Consider the following 25,269-nt stretch of genomic DNA (forward strand, 5'->3'; position numbering starts at 1 on the left):
CCAGCACATAATTGGGTATTTCATGTTGTAATTGGAGTTGATGACACCCTATGAAAAAGATCTATTGTTGTTATGTGCTTTCCCCTTTCTCATAAAAGAACATAAGTGCCATGCTGGATCAGACCAAAGTTCCATCTAGTCCAGCATCCTGTTCACACTGTTCACCAGCTGCCTGTGGAAAACCAACAAGTAGGACATGAGTGCCATAGCACCCTCCTGATCATGTTGCTTAGAAACCAGTGTACATAGGCATACTGCCTCTAACACTGGAGGTAGCATATAGCCGTCAGGATGAGTGGCCATTGATAGCTTTATCCTCCATAAAATTGTCTTTAAGACATTTCAAAACCATCCAAATTAGTGGTGATCACTACATCTTCTAGCAAATTCCATGTTTTTATTATGTACTGTGTGAAGAAGGATTTCCCCTTATCTCTCCTGAATCTCCCACTAGTCAACATCATGGGATGATCCTGGGTTCTAATACTATGAGAGAGGGGAAAAAACGTTTCCCCTATGTACTTTGTCCACACTATGCTAAATTTTGCACACCTCGATCATGTCTCCCATCAGTCACTTTTTTTCCCCTAAGCTAAGCAATAACATATATAGTAACCTTTCCTTATAGGGGAGCTGCAGCAGTCCTTGATCATTTTAGTTGTCCTTTTTTGCACTTTTTCTAACTCTACAATATCCCTTTTAGATGTGGTGACCAGAACTGTACACCACAAAATACAAGTGTGGTCGCAAAACAGATTTCTTTAAGGGCAGTATGATAATGGCAGTTTTATTTTTGATTCCTTTCTTAATTATGCCTGCCATGGAATTATGCCTACCATTGCCTTTTCACAACAGCCACACACTGGGTGAACATTTCATCAAGCTATCTGCTATAACCCCAAGATCTCTTTCTTGGTCAGTCACTGCTAGAAGATCCTGTCAATGTATACATGAAGTTGGGATTATTATTATTTTGCTCCAGTGTGCATCACTTTATACTTGCTTACATTCAATCTCATTTGCCATTTTGATGCCTGTTCTCCCAGTTTGGAGAGATGCTTTTGGAGCTCTTTGCAATCCCTATTTGTTTTTACTGCTCTAAAGGTGCAATCCTATGGCGATGCTCGGAAGCCTCTGAACGTGGAGGCTTATGGGCACCCTATGCAGAGCAGGAGGCACAGTGGAGGCAATCTTTGCCTCTGTATTCCTCCCATTCTGCTTTTTGGCTAAATGGTTTTTTTCATCCATCTAGCTCAGGCATGTCAGAGAGGGAGGGAAGAAGGCTGGGGTGGTCTTGGAATATGTCAGATCCTGGCTTCCCCACTCCCCTCTTCGCCCTTTGGCGTGACCCCTTTGCAATTTTGAGAAGCAGCTGGTACAGTTCTCTCCGCACTGCGTGGGGAGGGGACAGAAAGTGCAGATTCCTGCATCAGTGGTTGAAACGCTGTCTCTGATCTATGATCCAGGAATGCAAATTATTCTGTGCGCCCCCCTCTGTCTAGGGGGTCATAGGATTGCTCCCTAAATAATTTGGTGTCAGCAGGAAACATATCCACCTTGCTGATCACTCCTAATTCTAGATCATTTATGAACAAGTTGAAAAGCATCGGTCCCAATACAGATCCCTCTGGACCCCACTATTTATATCCCTCCATTGGGAGAATTTGCCATTTATTCCTACTGTCTGTTTTTGGTTCTTACTGATCCATAAGTGGACCTCTCCTCTTATTCTATGACTGTGAAGTTTGCTCAGAAGTCTTTTGTGAGGAGTCTTTCTCTCCTTAGACAATGTATTCAGTTGCTTCCAAGCAATAAATCACCTGTCCATTCTAGATGTAAAGATCCAGAGAAAAATAAGTAACTTATTGTGAAAAGCCCTTACTTTTCTGCTAGGAAAAAAATGAGTACCTCTTGGAATAATTGGGGCTGACATGTCTGAGTAAACAATACAGTAGTTTTAGTGATTTGTTCTACCTGTCAGGCATATAAATGTTTACCTCTTTGGAAATAGTACTTGCTATATAGGATGCGCATGTGTATAAGAATCCAATTATAAAATCGTTCTCTAAACAGTATACAGTGCCCCATCCTATGGCTTACAGTTTTCCTCTAGTGACTTTTGATCTGGAAGCAGAGTTGGTCTGAAGGCTGAGACAGCAATGGAGAAGTCTCTTGACTGGCTCTTCTGAACATTTATCCAATAGACATAGTTTACTCTCAAAGGACTCAAATTGACACTCTCCTGCAGAGGAGTAATAAACTGGTTCTAATGCAAAGCCATCTGGTGTGCTATGCAAAGTCACTGCAGCAAACATAAAGAGGCCTTTCTGCAAAACTTCAGAGCGGACTCCTGGGAGCTTCAATCCTGCTTTCCTGGTTGTGCCCCAGGTCCCCACCATGACTGTGAAATAGTATTTTCCATGTATAAAAGGTATATTTATTTGTTTACTATACTCTAAACCTGCTCAATAACCAAAGTTTTCTGGGTAGTGTACAATATACTAAAAACATACAATATAAACATTAAAACAAAGAACAAAATATTGCAGAATAAATCCGAGATAAAACCATCAGCAAAAAATAAAACCATTCCAGTAAATAAAACCAAATTAAAACCAGCTGTACTAAAGGCACTATTCCCCCCCCCCTTAAAATGCCTAGGAGAATAAAATAAAAAAAGGTTGTCATCTGGGGTCAAAAAGGTGTTAGGTGAGTCTCTCTGGGGAAGGCATTCTACAAACAGGATGCTGTAACTGAAAAGGCCCTCCATTGTAGCTACCCTCCCTCACTTCATTTGGAGGGGCACCTGGAGGAAGGCCTCAGATCTGAGTAGGTAAATATATGAAGAGACATTCCTTCAGGTATCCTGGCTGCAAGCTGTTTAGGACTTTGAATGTTAACACTAGCACTTGGCCCTGGAAATGGACTAGCAGCTACTGCAGATGGAGAAATTCTGGCATAATACAATCACATTGGGCAGTCCCAGTTAGTAGTCTAGTTGTCCTAGTTTGGACTAGCTGAAGTTTCTGGACCACTTTCAAAGGCAGTCCAGTGCATAATGCATTTCAGTAATTCAAATGGGAGGTTTCCAGAGCCTGAATAACTGTTGGAAGGCTATCTCTATCCAGATAAGGTTGTAGTTGGTGTATCAGCCTAAGCTAATCCAATATGCTTTTAGCCACTGAGGGCACCTGAGCCTCTAGTGACAATGATGGATCTAAGAGCACCCCCGAAACTACAGACCTACTCCTTTTAGGAGAGTGGAACTCCCCCCAGAACAGGTTGAATGCCATTTAACCAGACCACCCACAACAATTACCCTGCCCAACAGTAGTTCAGAACATCGATGGTGCTATATAAATAAATAATAATAATAATAACTGCCTCACCTATATCAGATCAAAAGGAAAGGTAGAGCTTCTTAGATCAATGATTGTGATTCAGTTTTTAGTGATTAAAAGTATAGTGTTAAACTCAGTTTTATTAAAAAAAGAGATTACTGTAATTGAAATTTTAACTAACGTTTTTGAAATCGTTTCTGTTACTTTTTAATTTTCATCTACTTTGGATTTGCAGAAAAGACTGTCTTAATTGAAACCATGAAAACCTTGTCATGGTACTGTCAGAGCACCAAATAAGGGTGTCATGGAAGCTGAAGCATATTTTAGTTTCTGCCTGTTTTTTCAAGAATATAGATAAATAATTGATTTAACAAAGAGACTTTGTTCTCAGTTTAGTGTGAATTTAGTACTTGATCCTATATGTCAGATTTAGATTTGGTTTGCACATCATCCAATTCCTAGGTTGTTTTAGACAAGTATTGGTGGGACTATGCAGTAGTAAGTGTGCTGCCTCTCACGTTCTTCTTACATCTCTTTTGAATCAGCTTGCGGATATCTGAACCTGAAACTCTGGGTTGTTTAGGGGTTAAACAATCCAGGGTTTAACCCAACTGGGTTGTTTAACCTGCTAACAACCCAGAGTTCCAGGTTTGGACATCACAGTAGCAACCCAGGAATCTGAGTTGTTGATTACAGTTGATTGAAAGTGGAAGCGACAAGCAGATGGGAAGCATTATTTATTTGTATATTTTGTACAGTACCAAGTACATTGTTGGTGCTATATAAATAAATAAATAAAAAAATAAATAATAATAATAATAATAAAACTTGATTTTGCTCTGACTTTATACTGTTAGTTTTACCCTACCCTGTGCCTGTTTGGTGCATTCTCTTCCCCTCCTTATTATTTTATTATGATTTTATTAGAATGTAAGCCTATGCGGCAGGGTCTTGCTATTTACTGTTTTACTCTGTACAGCACCATGTACATTGATGGTGCTATATAAATAAATAATAATAATAATAATAATAATAATAATAATAATAATAAGCAACATGAGTGTTTGTTGGCGTGACATGTGAACCAGGTACATATCCAGTTTAATATGGTTTCTGCCCTCATACTCTTCTGCCATATTGCAATCCACCCCAGGGACTTTTTCTTGCTGCTTTGTTTTACTGCAGTTTACTTCCTCAGTGACTTTGGATCCCAGACTGCTTTTCTGCAGTTCTCATATCATCCAATGACATCCAGCAAATCCCCCATCCTTTTCTCCATGCAATTGTCAGACATGCTGTTCATTCTTAAGTTGGATTTGTAGCTGCTTTTTAAATATCATTTGTCACATGTAACAGTTGATTAATTTGCTGTCCCCAGCTCATTCTCTCCCTTTGTGATCTGCATGCCGGTAGAGCAGTTAAGCCTGAACCTTGGGATCAAAGTCCAGGGCTCAATAGCCCAGGGGGCCCACAACTCAGGGGGCCCAAAGAGCAGCAAGTGATGAGGGCATCAAAAGCAAACTCCATGTATATCTGTAGTCATGATGGTGATATGATTTAAGTGAATTTAAAGTGCAAAACAGTACACATTCAGAGTATTTTAAAACCAGGGTTGACAAACAGATGTGTTGATCCAGTGTATCTGGAGTGTAGAATCCCTTGTAAAGCATGGAATGATGGTTGATGGCCCCATGATGTAATACATGGGGCTATCTAATGGGTGCCTCCATGAGATCATTAAGTCCAGGGTCTAAGATTGCCTAGCTACACCACAGCTCCAGGCTCCTCTGTTTTATCTGCTTTGGCAGAATAGCTACAAATTTCAACTCCTGTTAGATCAGAGTAGGTAACCTGGTGCCCTCCAGATATTTTGGACTGCATTCCTGACAATTGACCATGCTGGCTGGGGTTAATGCATGTTTAATTCCAAACTATCTGGATGATACTAGGTTGGGGAAGGTTGGACTAAAGTGTTTCCAACTTTTTGGATGTCCGTGGGCACATTTGGAAATCTCGGAAACTATCATGGACACCACCACAAAATGGCTTTTATGGGGCCTGCCAGTTCACAAAGGACAAGTAACTTCCTCAAAAAGAAAACACCTGAGTGCGAGGCACAGGTTGGGTTTGAATTCCAAACACAAACCCATATATTTGCCCCTGCAAAATGTGATACAATTGGCATTTCCCCCATCCTTTCCTCCATGCAATTTTCAGACATGCTGTTCATTCTTATGTTGGATTTGTACCTGCTTTTAAAATATCAAGATATAATAGAAATGCCATTTCACAGAAGAAAAAAAATGCTGCTACTGAGGGGAACCCCCTGGAACCCCCCACAAACTCAGACAGAATCAAAACTACCCGCTATATACATGCAGAACTACCCCATCCCTTAAAAACATGAACACAAACAAACCACTCCCCCAAAACCACACACACACAGATCACCCCAAGCAAATATCCACCAGTTGCTGCTGCTGTCCCCCAGCCCCATGCAAGGTCCCTTTTCTTTCCTTTAAACAGCAAAAACAAAACATGTTTTAGTTTGCTAGCTTCCTGCATGCTAGAACACAGAGTTCCAGCTGTCTCACCTGCTCCTTTTCCTCCGCAATGAATGCTTCTACTCTCTGGACATGCAGCCCAGAGGCATGCTGGGGGACATAAAGGAAGAGGGCCAGGCTGTTGGAAACTAGAGGTCTGTTTTCCAGCCACCCAATGTAAAAAATAATTTTAAAATATTTTTAATGTTAGAACGCTGGAAGGGGCAAGGGGCTCTTTAAGCACATACCTAGAGTTGTGTCTAGGGCATTGTTGAACATTCTTTTGGACACATAGGTGCTATCTGTGCCTGTGGCCAACGTACTACTTTCAGAATGTCAATGAGTAAAACAAACACCTATTGATTTCTCCCTTGTTCCCAAAATTCTGGAAACTAATTGGGTCACTCACGCTCTTGAAAATAATAATACTACTAATAATAACTCGTCTAGTACTTTTGTGGTGGCATTGAGGGGTAAAAATGTGAACCTTTCCCATGCAGTGATCTATATCCAAAACATATATATCTACCATTAGAATGTAAGCCTATGTAGAATGTAAGCTAATGTAGAATCTACATTGTTAGAATGTAAGCCTATGAGGCAGGGTTTTGCTATTTTTATTTTACTCTGTACAGCACCATGTACACTGATGGTTCTATATAAATAAATAAATAATAATAATAATAATACCATGACCTGCAGCATATATTAGATCTTTAAAGCGTATACTTGAATTGGTAGCCAAGGACTGGGTTCAGACAATACAGTAACCAATGGTGGTTTAAATAGCTGCCAGTTGGTTATTTATCAACTGGATTTATTGTGGTGGTGGTGGGGATTTTTTAACCAACAATTGGTTATTTGGCCGAAATAACCAACGCTGTGCAGAGTTGGCTATTTAAACCATCATTAGTTATCATGTTTTGAGGAGAGTACCATTGGTTATTTCATCAGCCAGAGTTTCAAGGCAAGAGCGGTCAAAGTGGTGGCTGCTGCTGTAATCCAGCCAGCAGGATAGATTGTTGGTAGCAATGGCTGATAGGATACTGGGAGGTGGGGGAGAGGGGATGAGTGAGTCAACTCAGTGTGGACTAATAGTCAACTCAATGCTGATCCTAATCCACACCACAGTTGATTATTAATCATGTTGTGTGTGGAGTTCCCTCTAGATAAACAACTGCCAAGTAGATTAATACCCCACCGTTGACGATTGCGTTGTCTGAATGCAGCCAAGAAGTCCTTATCTGGAAAACAAAGATGGTGTGCTTATCTTTATGCAATCTTTATCACATTGTAATGGTTATTTCCCTAATAAGCTGAAATTATACTGGAAAGACAAAAATGTGATACAGTTTTCATATCTGGACTGCCAGTCTTTGTCACCTTTTCTGTATAAGGAAGAACTTTAGACTTGGAAGTCAAAATTTATACAAGTTATGATGTGTACTTTTTAATTAACTCAACCATAATGATTTATGGTAGATTTAGAAATGCATCAGTGGAAATGTGGTTGTTTGAGGCTGAAATCTGTTGTGCTTACTTGGGAGTAACTCTAATTGAACCCAGTGGAACTTTCTGAGAAAATAAGCGTAAGATGGTGCTGTAAGTTCCCTTTATATTGGATTTCCATTATATTTAATTTAGAAAACTGAATAGTCATGAAAGTAAATTGCCGTGGAAATTTTTATTGCTGTGAGGAAGTCTTTCTTCCATCCTTCTTGTCAAACTGAAAGTGTGTGTTCAAGTTTTGATGACGGATGTTATCAGGTTAATTTGGCATTATTAACTTTAACAATGACCTTTTGTAGCTATCTAGGGCATTAGTACTTCTCTACATAGAGAAGCTAGTTCTCCCCATATTCTGTGCACTTTTCATGTGACTGAGAATAGAAACAAAGATGGGGCTATATATACCTATGGAGGGTCAGGGCTATCAAAATATTAGCAGACTTGATTCTTGGTGATTGAGATTGCCAGTTGATTGCGGTTTCGTGGTATTCTTGCCAGAAAAATAAATGCTTTGCTATTTACTTCTTTGGAGAAAAATAAATTGCTGTGCTTGTGGTGAAGATAACACCTGTTTTCCACCACTACCACTGAGAAGCCCAGCCCTTTAAAGGAACCTGCAGAGCTTGTGATCTCTCTTTCTCTGTCACTTCTACATACACATCACACAGTATTGTCAAGTACCTTCCCTATTCTAGAAACAATCTTTCACTTAAAGGATAACAATCTTGATAAATTTAGTTCAGTATTCATTTTAAAAAAAAGGCTGTAGAAGGAGCACTCTGAATATTCAGACAGAAGTGTGAACTGCTCAGGGATGGAATTCCTCATGTCTTGGAGCTTAGTCCCTCTCAGGCTCTTGTCATCTCAAAAGGAGAAGACATGAAGAAGAGACGGTCTGATCCTGCTGCATGTTCCGTATTACCCCTTGTTCATTTAGTCCACGGGTAGGTAACCTGGTGACCTCCAAATATTTTGGTCTACAACTCCCATCAATTCCAGCCATCATGGCCAGTGATCAGAGATGATGGGAGCTGTAGTCCAAAACATCTGGAGGACGCTGAGTCACCTACCCTGCTTACGTCAGTAGCATGATGAGAAGTTTGAGAATGTAACAGCTGAACAGGCAGGTGCTATATTGATTTGAATGTAGGCTCTCCTTTAGTATGCGAGATTCAACCCTGACTGGATCTCTGGGTTAGCATTTTTTGTTCAAAAACAATCAGGTACTTTCTTGTTAGTTTCTACATTATGTGTAGATTGTGGACGTAAGAGAGGAAGCAAGCTTGTTTGAGATCTATTAACTGCATTTAAAGCTTTATGGATATCCAGTATATCCATAAAAAAAATACAAGGTGGTTTAACAATATAAAAACCAAACATATTAACACTAAAAACTAGGATCAGCTCTGGTAAAGTGGAGTTGAACAATGATATAAAGGAACTATACTATCCCAAATGCTTTTGGAAATACCAAAGTCTTAATTTGCATCTAAAACCCATTAGTGAGGTGGCTATGCAAGCTTGACTCAGTAAGGAATTCCCTGGTCTAGGTGCTTCCGCTGAAAAGACCATATCTTGTATAGCCAGTGCACTTTAGGTGTTGAGGGAATATAGGCCAGGGTCTCTGAAGATAATCTATGTGAGAAGATTAATATTGGAAAAGATGTTACTTCTGGTGGTCCTCTGTGAATGTATCTTCTGAACAAGCCTGAAGACCCAGGGCATTACCTACTTGCTTTAATATATCTATTGCTTTCAGTACTGATATGCTTTCTTTCTCTCCCCCCCACCCCCTTGTAACTGAAGTTCTGGATTTTGCTGATGTGGGCTGCTATATTAGTTCTTAGATGTGTTATATGTTCGGATGCATTAATTGTAACCTTGTTGGGGGACTATTTTAACTCTATATGAGGAAGGTCTGCACTATTTAGTCATTCACATTTCAGAAACAGCATGAAGGGGGATCCTGCCCCACCCTGATTTTCCTGAAGGGACCACCTTTAAATCTCCCAAGCAAGTCAATGGAGCTGATTTCCACTGACTTGCTTGGGGTTTGTAAAGGTGCCCCATCAGGGAAATTGGGGGGGTCTGCACAAAAACAAATGGGGCAACATAGTCCTTGTCAAGGTGCTCGTTTTCACCCCCACCCCTGATATTCCTGAAGGGGCACCTTTCAATCCCCTAAGCAAATCAATGGAGCTAAGCTTGAGAAATCATTTCCCCCGATTTGTGGGAAAAGGCTTCCTTGGAAGTAGGGAGGTGTGGGGTGTGGGGAGGAAAGGGGATGACCTAGTGGGGAGACCCCTGTGGGTGTCCCCTTACCATGGCACAACGTGGGATCCTGTCTTTTTGTTGTTGTTCTTGGAATCCCTTTTGCAGAAAAAGGGTCCCAAAAATAATTATTAAAAGCAGAAAATCAAGGGTGGGGTAGGGCTGAAAATGAACTCCTTGCCAAGGACTGTGGGGACAACAAAGTCCATGGCAAGGGGCTCATTTTGCCCACCCCCACCCCCGAATTTTTGATGGAGCAGATTTAAATTCACCCAAACAAGTCATTGGAGATCAACTCTATTGACTTGTATAGGGGGGTTAAAGGGCTGCTATTTTTTTCCTTTTCATTTTCCAGGTACTTTCAGGAAAATGAAAAATACTGGCTTCATGTTTTTTGCACACAAAAAATGGCACCTGAAACGATCAGAGCTGGGAATGGGGTATGGGCAGTGGCTTGGGCGCACTGGCAAATGGCAATGGCGCCTTGTTGTGCAAAAGTGGCAGGACTTTCTACCATGCAACTCTATAGGCAAGTGAAATAACCCACAGTGACCGCCAGACACCATGGTTACCAACAATGGCTTAAACAACCCACTCTACAGAGTGGGTTTTCAGAGTGATTTATTTTGGTCAAATAAGCCATCGTGGCTTAAAATTTTTCCCCCAAATTACACTACAACCCATGATGGATTAAATAAACCATCGTGACTTATTTAACTCATTGTGAGCTATCATGACATCCAAACCCAGTCTATACTTTTCCATTACATAAAAACTTGGAAGTTATGTTTTATCAATTTTGGAACAAACCAGAACTTTAAGCTGTCATTTCAGATCTTGGTTTGTTCTTAAATTGAAAACCATTGATAGGATTCCTTCAATCATAGTGCATCAAGAGAGAAAGGTGTTGTGCAAGGGCAGAGTATGTAGGCACTAGGATCATTTATGTATGTATGTATGTATGTATTTTGTTTCTATACTGCCTGATAGCTGAAGCTCTCCGAGGTCTTGCATATCTCAGCGTGTATATTCACTATGTTTTTATTATTAGTGACCCTGTTCAGATGACACGCTAACCCACCATGGTTGAGCATTATGAGCTAAATATAATGGCGTAGTGAGCCATGAGAACTATGACTTAGCGTGTCATGTGAACCATTCCTAACCATGGTGGCTACATAACCACAGTTTAAAAACATGGCTTAACTATGGTTTAGCATGTTGTCTGAACAGGCCCATTATAAGCCTACTATGGGCAAAGAGCGCTGATTAAAAAATAAAAAACACCTCAACACTTCAGCTTTAAACTTTTGGACAACAGATATGTAGTAGTGATCTTTGGATTTCATGATTGTGGAGGAAATGAATTGTTTGGTTCCCATTCAGAGTGTTTTCCCCTGATGTTCTGTTGCTGGCGCATGTGCTTAGCTCAGATCCAGGCATGATTTTACTTTGACTCTTTGCACCACTGTATAACCTTTTTGAAACCATTTCTGTCTATGCTATAAGATGTCTCTTTTTGTGTAGAATATAGTTGCTGGATCAAATTCTGCAGTATTAGAAAGGGAAGAGAGCCAAAAGAGATACCTTGTCATTTGTCCACCATAACTATTGTTAGATTAGACCGTATCTGTGTGTGTATGTGTAGCTTGAGACATAAGGAATTTCCCTTACTAGAGGTCTCTACTTTTAGTGTTTAAGGGATTTTTCTTATTTGCCTCACTATCTCCTGTCTTATTAATTCTAGTTTGCTAGATTCTAGATGTCTTCCTGTGTAGCCAGGATCTTGGTTAAGATAAAATAGGTTTCTGAACTAGAAATCCTGGGTTTCTACAAATGTTGCCATTAGTGAAGAAGATTCCCTCCCCCCCCCCCCGGGGGGAATCCATATTTGTAACCAAAGACCAAAATAGAATCTCTCCCTCATTGAACTTGGAGGAGGATGGGTGTCTTGCTTTCTGCCCCTCTGGCCAGAAGAAATATACTCTGTCCTAGGTCTTTTGGTACATGTGAAGGGTGGGGAGAGTTAGTTTCTTTCCTCATGGCTTACTTGGTGTCACTCAAAAGAATTGCTACTGCTATCCACATACTAGTGACATTAAGGTTGTACTATTGTAATGCACTATATCTTGGGCTGCCCTTGAAGATGGTGTAGTTAGTGCAAAATGCAGCCACCCAAGTATTGGCATTGGCACTGCATTGACATGGGCCCTGTGACATGCTTTGGCAGCAGCCTTTCCCTTAAAGACAGCATACAGATGTCTGAAATATAATGAATAGTTTCTCCAAAGCTCTGTGGAAAACAAGAGGCTGATTCATTCCCTTGGGAGGGGTTTGTTCGTTCACCTGGTGCCAAGATAGAACATACTCAAAAATGTTGATAATCTCGATCAGTATGTGGTTGACACACAACTCTACTTTTCTGAATAGGTGTTTAGTAGCATCAGATAGATGTGGGCAAGCAAGATGGAACTTAATCCAGATAAGATGAAGCTATGGCTGCAAGATATGGCTGCAAGAAAGGCAAATGCTATTTTGGGCTGCATTAATAGAAGTATAGCTTCCAAATCGCGTGAGGTACTGTTTCCTCTCTATTCGGCCCTGTTTAGATCTCATCTAGAGTATTGTGTCCAGTTCTGGGCACCACACTTCAAGAAGGATGCAGACAAGCTGGAGCGTGTTCAGAGGAGGGCAACCAGGATGATCAGGGGTTTGGAAACAAAGCCCTATGAAGAAAGACTGAAACAACTGGGCATGTTTAGCCTGGAGAAGAGAAGATTGAGGGGAGACATGATAGCACTCTTCAAATACTTAAAAGGTTGTCACACAGAGGAGAGCCAGGATCTCTTCTCGATCATCCCAGAGTGCAGGACATGGGATAAGAGGATCAAGTTACAGGAAGTCAGATTTCGGCTGGACATCAGGAAAAACTTCCTGACTGTTAGAGCAGTACGACAATGGAACCAGTTACCTAGGGAGGTTGTGGGCTCTCCCACACTAGAGGCATTCAAGAGGCAGCTGGACAACCATCTGTCAAGTATGCTGTAGGGTGGATTCCTGCATTGAGCTGGGGGTTAGATTCGATGGCCTTTTAGGCCCCTTCCAACTCTACTATTCTATGATTCTATGATTCTACTATGGGTTTGGAAGTCTGCTGATACAGTTGGAGGCTTTCAACCAGTTTTAGATGTGATTGTGCTCCCTCTGAAATACCACCTTGCAGCTTGGGGGTTCTCTTGGACTCGATACTATCGTTGAAGGCATTGGTGCCTTTTATCTATGCTGGGCAGAGAGGAGGACAGTTCCCACATTTGGTAGTCCACTTGGTTTCTCTGGCCCTCATCTGCCAGTCTACTCACTCACCCATGTGAAATTACGTGCACTTCTCTGTGTGCAATTGCTTGTTGCCTATGGCTTAAATACAAGGCTACTCATTTAAAGATCGATTGGAAATTTCTACAGTTACAGAATGCAGCTACTTGGTTGCTTATTTGGGCCAGGCATTCAAGACATATGACACTTTACAGTATATCAGTTGCATAAGTTGCCTATTCATTCTTAGGTCCAGTTTAAAGTCTTGGGAGTGGCCTTATTGGAAGGACTGCCTACAGACATATGTACCTACTCAGGCTTTAAGGTCAGCCTCAGATGCTCTGCTTGTAGGCCATTTAACAAGATCCATCAGATTGGCAGTCAATAGAGATAGCATTTTTGGTGGTGGCCCCATATCTGTAGAATTTCCTCCCAAGGGATACACATCTGGCTGCCTCTTTGCCAAGAATATTGTGAGCTGGGCTTTAATTATTTTACGCTGCTGCTTTTTTAGTTGTGTGTATTGTTTCTGTGCATATTTTAAATAACTGTTTCATGTTTTTATATTAAATAATAGTTTCATGTTTTTAATTTTTTCATGGTAGCTACCTTGGGAGGCCTTTATAATATAAAGCAGGATGTAAATATTGGAATGCATGAATAAATAAATACTTTACAATCACTCAAGAATCATTTAGATTTGGGAACAAGGGTAAGACAAAGGTTTTTGTTTGGAGCACTTATGCCCTTTGTCAATTCCCTTCTGCAGGTGGTGGGTCCCAACAGTTCCATTGCGTAACTTGGATCCCCACCGCTTACTCAAGGGAGATTTAGCTCTTCCTAGGGGAAACCCCCAAATAAGCAGAAACGCTAGTTTCTGAAAGGAGGCAGATCTGCGGAGCTCTCTTGCAAGCTTCATTGGCCTGCCTTCTTCTAGAAACGAAGGATTCCTCACTAAATAGCTGTTGTGCAAACAGTGGGAGCCACTCATGCAACTCAATTAGCAGAAGAGAAGAGAACTGGCGGGGGCATAAGAGCCCCATTGTTTAAAAAAATTAAATTCTACTAGTATGTTCAATGTAGTTATAACGCACGACTAATTTTGTACTACTTCTGTTTTATAGTTTTTAGAGGTTCAACTTGAGGTAGTCAAGGAATTATGAGAAGGGGACCAGTTATTTGCATCAGCTTAATGCACACAAACCATAGCCTAGGGTTTTGCTTACTCGATGCAACTTACTAGCGTTTACAAACAAATCTGACACACATTCTTCAAATGGGTGGAGTACTACAAGGCAACATTAACATGATTAGAAAAAGCAATTTTGTGATACAAGTTAATACAATATATTATGTGTGTGTGTGTGTGTGTGTGTGTGTGTGTGTGTGTTTTAAAAGCCTTTCACGATGTGGAAATTTTTGTGCTTGCTCTTTTAAATGAGTTTTTTTGGTGTTTTATACATTAATGGCAGATATTAATGGTATTGATTAAGTCTCAGACAGGGGGAATTGATGCTAAAATTTACACTGTAGTATTAAATAGCATTACTGAAGAAAGTACCACGTGTCTGGTTAGGGAGGTGATGTGTCCCAGTAGTCTGCTATATGGGTATTAATGTAAGCCCAATTTCCCCCCCCCCCATGATTAAAAGAAGCCATCTGTTCTTTGTTAAATGTTTACAAAAACAGCTTTTCTCTAAAAGACTTAGGAATATACACGTCTCTAATAAGTACTGAAATATTTCTGAACACCTTTCACCTCTCAAATTGTACCCAAAATAATGTTAGTGGTCATCTAGCAGGATTATTGTGTTCTTGTATTTTAATCTGTACTGGTTTTTTCCTCTATAAGATAACTTCTTCAGCAAGATTATGAATTATTGCTTAAAAAGGCAATAGCAAAATTACATAGTTAAAATCTGTTCTTCATCAGTATAGTAAAATTGTTTTGAGAATGTGAATGCATAGGGTGAGAAAAGAGGTACAGTGACAGTGGATGTACATTTTTGGGAAGATTGCATGCAATCTATTGGTTTTTCCTTTTTTTTAGAAAACCTGCCTCTTCCCTCCCCACCCCCACAGAAAGGTGATGGAAGCTGAAGGTTGTATATGTGCAGTGCCCCCTTGTAGGGAAATGTTGGCAGTAGAGAGGAGTGCACAAGCCCTCCATATGCTGGGAATGTGAGATAGGCTGAAGTAGGGAAGGACGAATATGTCCCGTTCTGTTCCATTCAGTTTCTCTTTTCCTCCCAATGTTAAGTTTATTCTGTCACATTTCTACATCATTTCGCAGTTTTCTGGACTTATAGCAAAAATGCTCTGCAAAGATGTCTAAGAGAAGAATCAAGCCAAATTCAGGGAGTTAGTAGAATGTATAGAATGAAATTTAAAGAATGAAAGAATCGGCAATAGAAGAACGCAGAAGTGAAACAAGAAACAGAACCACTGATAAGAAAGAGAAGAGAGTGCAAAACAAGAGAGGCTGGGTGATAAGTAGAAAGATTTTCCAAAGGGGCTTGATAGAAGACTGAGAAGCATCCAAAAATGGAAATGGAGAATTTGAGAAATGTGCCTCCCTCTGCAGAAATCCTACTGTAGACACATAAGATCAGAAGTACTTAAGGGAAGAAAAACCATTAAATGAGAATTAAAATTGGAAAGAAGTGAATGAAAAAGTCTGGGAGGATGGTAGATCATATCAAAGTTAAAATTAGCAAAGTAAAGCCAAATGGCACTTCAAAAAAAAAGGAGTGAGAGAAGGAGCATGATTTGGGATGGGCAAGAAGACAAATAAAGAAAATCAGTCCTCTGACTATCACGATGTGGTGAATATGTAAAAGGATCATTGGGTTAGGAGTAACAATTAGTGTATCAAACAGAGGCCTGATTCAGACAAACCTGATTCAGCCATCTGCGTCTGTCTAACTTCCATACCTATCAGTTGTTTATGTTGGTGTCACATTTCTGTAGGACTGGTGTATGCCTCTAATCGCATATTTCTTGTAATGACTACAGAGTTGACCTACATGTTGCTTTTTTTCTACATGCTCAGGAGTGATGTCCATGCATTGACAGTTGACAGGAAAATCATTAGTCTTCCACAATGTGCATGGTTAGGTAAGGGAACTCGTGTCATCAGCTCCTGAATATGCCACCAGTGATCTGACAGAATATGGCTAAGGTAGTCTCTTCATCTTCTCAGGGACTATTTGAATACCTGTGATTCATGGAGGATAGAAAAAGAGAATCCAAGGCCAGGGAGCTATTGCCATGAGCTTCTGAAGAGACCTCTAATATCTCAAGATGATAGCTCAGTTCACACAACACTTTTCTCTACGCAGTGTGAAAACTCCACTCAATGGTAGAGTTTTTAGGAGGTACTCACCACACAACATGTTCCAACTCTACCGTTGTGTGATTGTGGGCTTCCATGGAGTAGAGCAGCATTTGATTGACAGTTCCTCTTCCCTGTCTCCTTCCCCCCAGTCCGCCTGATACTATCCCATCAGCCATTGCTGTGAAAAAACAATCCTGGCAGCTCTCATAGAGCGGCACGTCCTTCTTTGGCCGCTCTAGCCAGGGAACTCTATGGCTACTGGGAAACTCCACTCAATGCAACAAGAAACTGCACGGAGCCCTCCAAACAACATGGAACACAGGGGTTGTGCAGAAACTCTCACTCTGTACAGGGTGGAGTGTTGTTGTTGTTGTTGTTTAAAAAACACACACTCTATCATGGGATGAAGTTTTCCCTCCAGACAACAAATTTCTCAACGGTGGTGTAACAACTCCACCGTGGAGTTCTAAAACCTCCATTGAGAAATGTGTTGTCTGAACTGAGCCAATGTTGCTGTCTTATTATTTTGTGTTCTGTTTTTGTTTGGATTGGTATTTTAAATTGTGAACTGCCTTGTTTGTTTGTTTGTTTATTTATTTATTTATTACATTTTTATACAGCCCAATAGCCGAAGCTCTCTGGGAGGTTCACAAATGCCTTCGCAGAAAGGAAGTATTATAGATGCAGTATGTTAACAAAATGCCTGTATATTTTTCCAAACTGGACTGGAGTTATCCAATTCTGATTCAAGTAGAGCAAGCAGAAAATAATGGCAGTGGTTGCTTAATTGGTTAATAGGCCCAAAGATAGGTGGGTGGCCAGAAAGGTGCTGAATATCCAGTGGCTTATGGTACTACTGTGGGCAGCAGTGTTGAGCAGTAGTTTGTTTAGAAAACTCTAGTGAGCTGTATAACTGTACATAACTTTTTTATTCAGAGGAATATATATTTAAAAATCCCATTGACATTTCATCAATGGAAATGCTTACTTTTGCATTGGTTCATGTACCGCACATGTCAATGTGTTTTCAAGCCTTAGTTTATAGCATATTGCCTGTTAGTTGCTTCTTCAGTCACTGATATGCTGATAACAAACAGGTCCACACAGTTCTTATCAGTCATTCATTTAATCTGAATAAAGTAGTAAATAGGTCATTCTGTAGCTTGACAATTCAGTGTCTGCAGGAAGAAAACAAGCACATGTATTTTGTTAGTATTTTACAGATCACTGTCCCTTCTTGTCTCATTTTATTTAGTTCTGAACATGCCAGAGTATTTAGCAGCCCTATCTACACTGCTGTAATGCCTAACGTAATGAAAATACTTCTTCATTTGCAGTTTCTAATACATGTTTTTCAATTTAAACAAATAGAAAATTGTAGTTTTTTTTATATAGGCTGATATCCTGTATATTTATTAGTATTCTACATGTTAGGGGTTAATTTTGTTTTCCAAATGATTCTGGCTGGTCTAAAAAAATATGAAATATTTTATTTAGTCAATAAGATGTCTAAAGATGGAATTTAAAATGTTTATTAATTTAATACCTCTTGTTTCTCCTAGCATTCTCCATCAGAACCCTTCCTAGAGAAACCAGTGCCAGACATGACTCAGGTTAGTGGACCGAATTCCCAACTACTGAAAAGTGATGATTATCTTCCATCAATTGAGCAGCAGCCACAGCAGAAGAAAAAGAAAAAGAAAAACAATCACATTGTTGCAGAAGGTCCCAGCAAAGGATTTGGTAAGGAGGGCTTTCCTGGTGGGCTAGACAGCCAGGATCCTACCAGGAAATCACTAGATTGTTCCCAAGAAGAGAAAAAGAAAAAGAAAAAACCTAAGGTGAAAAAAGAGCCGAAGGATCCGAAAGAACCCAAGGAGAAGAAGGAGCCGAAGGAACCCAAGACTCCCAAAACCCCCAAGACCCCTAAAGAGCCAAAGGAGAAAAAAGCAAAAAACACCACACCAAAACCCAAGGCCAACAAAAAGGCAAGGTATGTAAAGTATTTTATGTATTGGTATTCCAAATAAAAAACTTTTTTACAAGTGTCATTAAAAAAAAAGGTGCTTAGATTCTTTGAAAACTTTTTGTAAGAAGACGAATACACAAGGAAGTATTTCATCTGTGTTGATGTCCAGGTTTCTGATTTGAACTAATTGACATCGACTGACATGACATTTCCTTCACTCTTATTTGTAGTGATCCTTATTTTTGGTTTCCTAATTGATATTTTAAATGGCAGACATAGTAGGGATGCAGCTGTAGGCAGAGGACCACAAGCCTTAATTTTTTATCAATAGTGCAAATCTGTAAATGACTTGGAGAAGAGGCATTAGAGAACAGACCCTATTCACCAAGCCACACTATCTAGTTTTCTAAAGCTGATTAGAATTGGGTGGTTGTTTTTTTTTCGGCTTGGCATGATCACTCTTTTTAGGGTCAGGATTCAGATTATAATCGATTATGTAAATAGGGGTATACCTGCACCTTTGTGTGGTGTGCGTAGTTGTACATAACATGACTAAGGCGTATCAACAGTTTGCCTTGCACCCAGAAACACACGATGAATGTAACTATTAGCTTGGAAAAAGTCTTGAAGAATTTTAATGCATTTGATAAGTTAGTCTTAATGGTTCACAAGACTTATTTGTTGTCTTGGGAAAATAATTTGTCAAAATTTGTTTTGACAGTGAACAGCATTCCTTGTGAATGCTTCGATACCAAAATTGAGAGGGCCTCAATTTTCATGTATGTCTAGCCCACTTGCAGGAAGTAAATAGGGCTGAAAAAGATTTTTGAAAACGTAGCTTAACACGTCTGAAGGTAAATTTAAAATAGATTATTATTGGGGGACTAGGACTACCACAGATTTCTATCTGTAGTAACCTTGTTTATCTAGATAGATGATTTGAAGCAACTTTCTCAGTGTTTAATAGCTAAAATAAATAAATAAAATAAATTTTATATTCTCACCACCGCATACCCGGCCAAAAGACATTTCATCTCATTGAAAGATACCCTTGACTTTTTAGAAGTTGCTTTCTTTATAAATATAGGCTAAATGAGGCTAAGCTATCTCCCCCTCGGATGCTTGCATGACATTCGATTTTCAGGGACTAAAGAATTTCTCTTTAGGATGCATCTGCAAGGGAAGTTTCAGACTTGTTTCTTCTCCTTCCAGCACCAACCAATTTGATTGCATGACTGTTTTGCCATGCTAACTCTGCAACTAAGTACTGTTTTGTTAACTGAGACTGGGTTCAGACAATCACGTAGGGCGAAGAAGCTATTGTGGCTTCTCCCTCTGCCCGCATGGCTGCTATTTACACAGTTCCCTGCAACGCAGCGTGGGTTGGCGTATCATCTCAACCCGACGCATAGTGGGTTGGGCAGGGCTTTGTACCCACCCTACATCCCGCAATTTGCAGTACAGGTTTTTAGATGGGTATGAAGCCACTCCCGTTGTGCCATGTGCTGTGTTTGGATGACACACCAGCCCGCAATGCATTGTGGGGAATTATGCAAATAGCAGTCACACGAGTGGCATGTATGGGAGGATGGGGAAGAGAAGCCACTTTGGCTTTTTCTCCCTACACAATCATCCAAACACTCCCTGGGTGTTGACTGATAAAGAAGGTGGACAACCACCTGTCAGGTATGCTTTGAGGTGGATTCCTGCATTGAGCAGGGTGTTGGACTCAATGTCTTTATAGGCCCCTTCCAACTCTACTATTCTATGATTCTATAAGGGAAATAGCTAATGAAAGTTGGGACTATTGGAAAGCACCCTCAAATATTATACATTTAAGTTGGACAAATGAGAAGTGCGGTGTTAATCACAGCTTTTCTGCACATTTATAAGTGCACACTTTTAAGCCTGAACTCACTCTAGTTTGCTGAATCAATGGAGATGATGCGTAAAGCGATGTAACATCTGTGAAAGAAACTTGCTGTTGTATGCCAGGCGGTGCCAACGGCTGAGAAATCTGTCAAGCAATACCCATAATTGAATCAAGGTTTTAAGTGAATCAATAGGCTAAACCATACATCTGTCAAACAACAGCTTTTGAACTGGTCAGAGACATAACATTTATTCTCTTGATTTGTTGCAATGCTACTGATGACAGGTAAAAATATAGCAATATGAAAAACAATTCATATAGATTATGAACACCATTAATTATGGATGATATAGGTCTTCCTTGCATGGGCTTTGAGGAACAAGCGTGCAGATGTGGTCCAGGTCTGACACCAATTTGCAAAGATACATCCTGGAGCTTGACATCCTTAGCTCCCTCCAACATCCTCTTTGCCCCTGGGACCTATCCTGTTGCATTATTGATCCTCCCATCCAAGCTAGGTTTCCATCATACACCTCGACGTGGGCTGTCCTGAATTTAGCACGACTCTTCTCCTCCAGCTCAAGCCAAATAGACATAGTCCCAAGCAGGAGCATCCTATACACAAGAGCTAGTCAGGGTGCCTTGCTAGTATTTGTGAATAGGTACTCAGTTGCTATACAACGGCCTGCTGCACAAGAGTGAGCCTAGCGTTGCCACAGAGGGAGTAGTTTATGCTGCTTGTAATAGCTGGATGTGCACACTAGCAGTGCTGTGTGTCCAGTTCTCAAGGCTGCTTTGTGCATGAGAAGCCTCCACACCCTAACTTCTGCATGATAGAAGGAGAAGGGCTTCACCATTCCTTATGTACATATAATTAAAATAGCATGGGAATTGGTTTATGTTAGTATTACAACTATGCTGTATTGCATTGTTGCTTTTAAATTTAACAGCAACTTTCTTGCAAAAAATATGTATATGTTGATTCTTGAATGAGAAAGCCTTGGTCCTTTTGAAGGTGTGGAAAAAATTTTAAATCTCTGCTTTATGCTAATTATCTCATTCTAATATTATTCTGTTATAACAACTGAGCATATACATTTTTAAAGACTACTCTTGACACATTACAGCAGTTTCCAAGCTAAAGATGCCTTAGAGGAAGGGTCATAGGTCAGTAGTAGAGCACATGCTTTGGATGGACCAGTGGTTTCACTCAATATAAGGCAGTTTCCTATCTGTAACTTTTCCTTGCATGTCATTAACATTGGGCTGATTGTGCTCTTTGCTTCAGATTCAGCTTCCTGCACTCTGCTTTGACTTCTGTTCTTGCCCTCTCCCAGATTCCTCCAGCTACTCTTCTGGATCTTTTGCATTTATGTCCTACTTGTGGGTTTCCCACAGAATGCTGAACTGGATGGGACTTTAGTATAATCCAGCATGGCTCTTACATCCTTATCTATCCTTCTGTGAGAGCAGCTGTGATTATTGTGGCCGCCCATCCAAGCACTGACCTATTTTCTAAGGTGGAGGCAGGCAGGATAGGTCACTGCTGTCAGTGCTGTGTCATTGAAATGTGGGCTGCTCTCTGCCTACTGTAGGGTATGGAGAGAATCTTGATTGGTTACTCAGTAATGCTGGACTGTGAAAACTCTTTACTCAGAGTTTTCTCTGCCTTCTGGCTCTAAAGTCAGACAAACGGGTGAGAAGGGAGCTAGAACACAGAATTGATATAAGGATGGGCGCTGTGGGTCTCTGTCCAGAGAAAGATACAGCAGAAGCAACAGTTGTGAAATGCTGCGTGTCCCTGCTGAGTGTTCTGTAGTTAGCCAAAGTCTGTGTGCTCTGCCTTTCTGTAGGTAAGAGAAGGCAAGAGAGCACAAATAAAGCATCCCCAGTAATGCACTCTAATGTTTTCTTGGTTAGGGCAGTACAATGGTGTGATGTGGTTGTTCCATCTGCGCACTCTGTCTCAATGGTAGGGCTGCATCTGGTGACCTGGAGGGCAACTATACCAGCTAGAGCAGGGATGGACGACTTATGGCTCTCCAGATATTTGGGACTACAACTCCCATCATCCCTCACCATTGGCTATGCTGGCTAGGGCAGATGGAAGTTATAGGCCAAAACATCTGGAGGGCCATACATTGCCAACCACTGACTTAGAAGGTTCATCTGAGGTCTTAATTACACATGTTTACTAAAACACAAGTTTTTACTAGTGGCAATAATGGAATATGGAATTGCATCCTTTATTATGGCATAGTGGCAAAGAGACTGAGCTACAAAACAAGAAGCCCCTGTTTTGAAACTCTTGTTATGAATTTACTAGGTGCCTTTAGGCAAGCCACTCTCTCACTGCCTCAATCTCCCATCTACAATTTGGGGTGAACAATGCTAACATATCATACAAGCTTAGTGTATTTGAAACACTGAGCTCTCAAGGGTGCTATCTAAGTGCTGAGGGGCTTGTTGCTGTTGTTGCTGTTTTTATTTCCTTAATTTCCACATTTGGAGGTGAATCTGAAGAAATGATAGCCTGTCTGATTAAATAGCAGCTGAATAGTACAGGGAAACATTTAAATATAGTTGGCATAGAAATTAGTTTGGCGGTGTTCAGGTTTTCGTGGCTGTTAATTAATTTTAGCTTTTAATAGCAATAAGAGGAAAATGAAGGAAGTGATAGAAACCCCACCTCCATGAGAAATTACTTGCAGGCAATAGCCGAATAGGGGCTATCAAAAGCTAGTAGTTGGATTACACATTTCAAAACATTTCACTCCCTCTCTGCTGTCCTTCCACCAGCAGGCAAAGGAAATCTTTGATGTCAAACCGGGGCTATTGGATTGGATGTTGTTTTTACTCTGTGATTACTCTGTTTTTATTATGTTTTAATGCATTGGTTTATTATTGTTTTAATCAAGTTTTAATTATGATTGTAAGCTGCTTTGAGTATCATTTTTCTGGGTAGGAACGCTGGGTACAAATCAAATCAATCCATAAAATCTCAAGGACTGCATCTAGCAGCAATGGGCTAAAACTGCTTGAACTGTATTTTTGTTTTCTTTTTTCAAAAGCTGGAATAGACCTTTCAGTGTAATTCACACCATTTCCTAATGTTTTGACAATTGTATTTGGCTGTCTTAAACTGTTTTCTGTGTTTAAACTTGAAAGCTGTGAAATCCTGGAGTGTTTTGAAAGAGTGCAGTGTATTATGGAGTATGGTAATTCTGTTAGGGATCAGTACTAAATTTGGACAGAAATGAGTCTTGAGAGATTGTGGTGAAACCTTAGAACAACAAAAAAGGCAAAACATGGTGGGGAAGCATACTGTCGCGATTTGCTTCAGTGCTTACTACGTTACCCAGGATTTCTCTCTTCTCACAATATTTTATTGTAGGAGTGAGATGGGAAATGAGTAATATGAAACTCAAAAATAATGAAAAAGTTTGAAATGTTTCTTCAGAATTTGAGTGAAATGGGTGAGATGTGTGAAACATATCCTTCTAATGGTATTTCAGAACTCAATGAGAAATATGTTACTGAATTTTCAGCATGGTTTTATATAACCAGGGGTTGTAAATCGTGCAGTTCTGCTGCATGTAGTCTGTCCCAAATGTTCATTTTGATAATTCCAACCATACATTATATTGCAGCCAAGAGCTGAGTTGATAGAGTGATCCTCTGTATTGAGAAGTGCATGTGTGTGTGCTAATAAGCCATAGTCAGCACCCCCAGAATGAGGACAGGGGTTCAAGGAGAGAGCACATTTAGCTGGCCCATGCCCACACAGGTTAAGGACATGCACCTCCCCCAACAACTTTGGGAAAAAAGAAAGAAAAGAACATTGCCCTTATTACTTGGGGGAAGTTAAGTAGAGATTACTACTGTTTTTGCAACTGGTGTCATTCTTTCCCTTCCCACTTACAGGTTGAAAAGTGAGGGAATTACATTAATGCGTGTCATTAAATCTAGGGAACGAGGGGCGAGGACAGGGAAGTTTAGACACATTCAATTTCTGCTACAGTGTTCCCTTTTCTTCTACCTTTCCCTCTAAGATTTCTTCTCTAGAGAAGATGAAAAACCACTAGAAAGGACAGCACCTGGACAGAATAGTGATCCAGGCTTTGGTGTGTACATGCAAACTCCCTAGATGCTTATCTGTTGAAAGTAGAAAGGGAGAGAGAAGTGACCGAGGGTAGGGTTTGAAGACTGGGAGAGTGCTTGGAATTAAGAGAGGGGAGTTGGACAGATTAAGGTGGATTAGTCACCTTTTCACACTGTTGAATGCCCTTTCCTATTCAGTCTTTGCTTAAATAAAGGTAATAACAGTCTTCCAATCAATGCATGCTTATAAATGGAGATAGGTTTTAATCTGTGTGAGTGATTGTGAATATAGAATGTTTGGGCAAAATTAAAATAACCTAATTCTAAGCACCTTTGATGCAAAATTTTCTTTTCATTGGTGCAAATAGGGCCCCTTCACATACTCGCTGGGCCATATGGAAGATGCTTCTCTACAACTTTCATGTAGCTGTGGTGTGTGTGTGTGTGTGAGAGAGAAAGAAAATAAGAAAGGGTGTGTGAGAATATTTCAACTATGTCTTTCCACTTGATTATTAAACAACTGGGAAGTGCTGGCTGAACTGGATAGAACCATTCACTCACTACACCTTGTGGTATTCTTTCATATACACTATCACATATGGGAAAGAGAAGTGGCTTACATGCAGCTTGTGGAAAGTGTGAAGGTGTCCAAAGAATGCCAACGTCATGGTTTTGTGTGTGTGTAAAACCTATTCTTGTGTACGTAATTCTCAATTTAATTGCCATCATGCTAAAGTGCAGCATGATGATTAAAACATATAAACCGGGTTCGGGCGACATACTAATCATTGGGGCGGGGTGTAATAGGAACAAAATTGAAAACAAGGATTGATTAGCGTGTCGTCCGAACCCGGCCATAGGCTCAGTTCAGACAACATGATAACCATTGGTTGTTTTAGTAGTCAACCGTCAGTTGAATGTCAACAGTTGATAATTGTGTTGTCTGTTGGGCAAAAACCACCCCACAGTTGACTATTTTCCCCAAATAACCAAGTGAGAAACACAACCACTGC

At 40.3% G+C, this 25,269-nt stretch overlaps 1 protein-coding gene across 7 annotated transcripts in view; it reads left to right on the plus strand.

Moving 5' to 3' along the window:
- CHD7 (chromodomain helicase DNA binding protein 7) overlaps positions 1-25,269 on the plus strand; it is a 154,430-nt gene that overhangs the window by 60,058 nt on the left and 69,103 nt on the right. For all 7 annotated transcript variants that reach the window (XM_063130767.1, XM_063130772.1, XM_063130773.1 and 4 more), the window contains one exon: positions 17,876-18,306. In XM_063130767.1, coding sequence (XP_062986837.1) covers positions 17,876-18,306 — 431 coding nt within the window. The remainder of the gene's footprint in view (positions 1-17,875; positions 18,307-25,269) is intronic.

Source organism: Elgaria multicarinata, chromosome 7 (genome assembly GCF_023053635.1).
Source record: "Elgaria multicarinata webbii isolate HBS135686 ecotype San Diego chromosome 7, rElgMul1.1.pri, whole genome shotgun sequence".
NCBI lineage: Eukaryota > Metazoa > Chordata > Lepidosauria > Squamata > Anguidae > Elgaria > Elgaria multicarinata.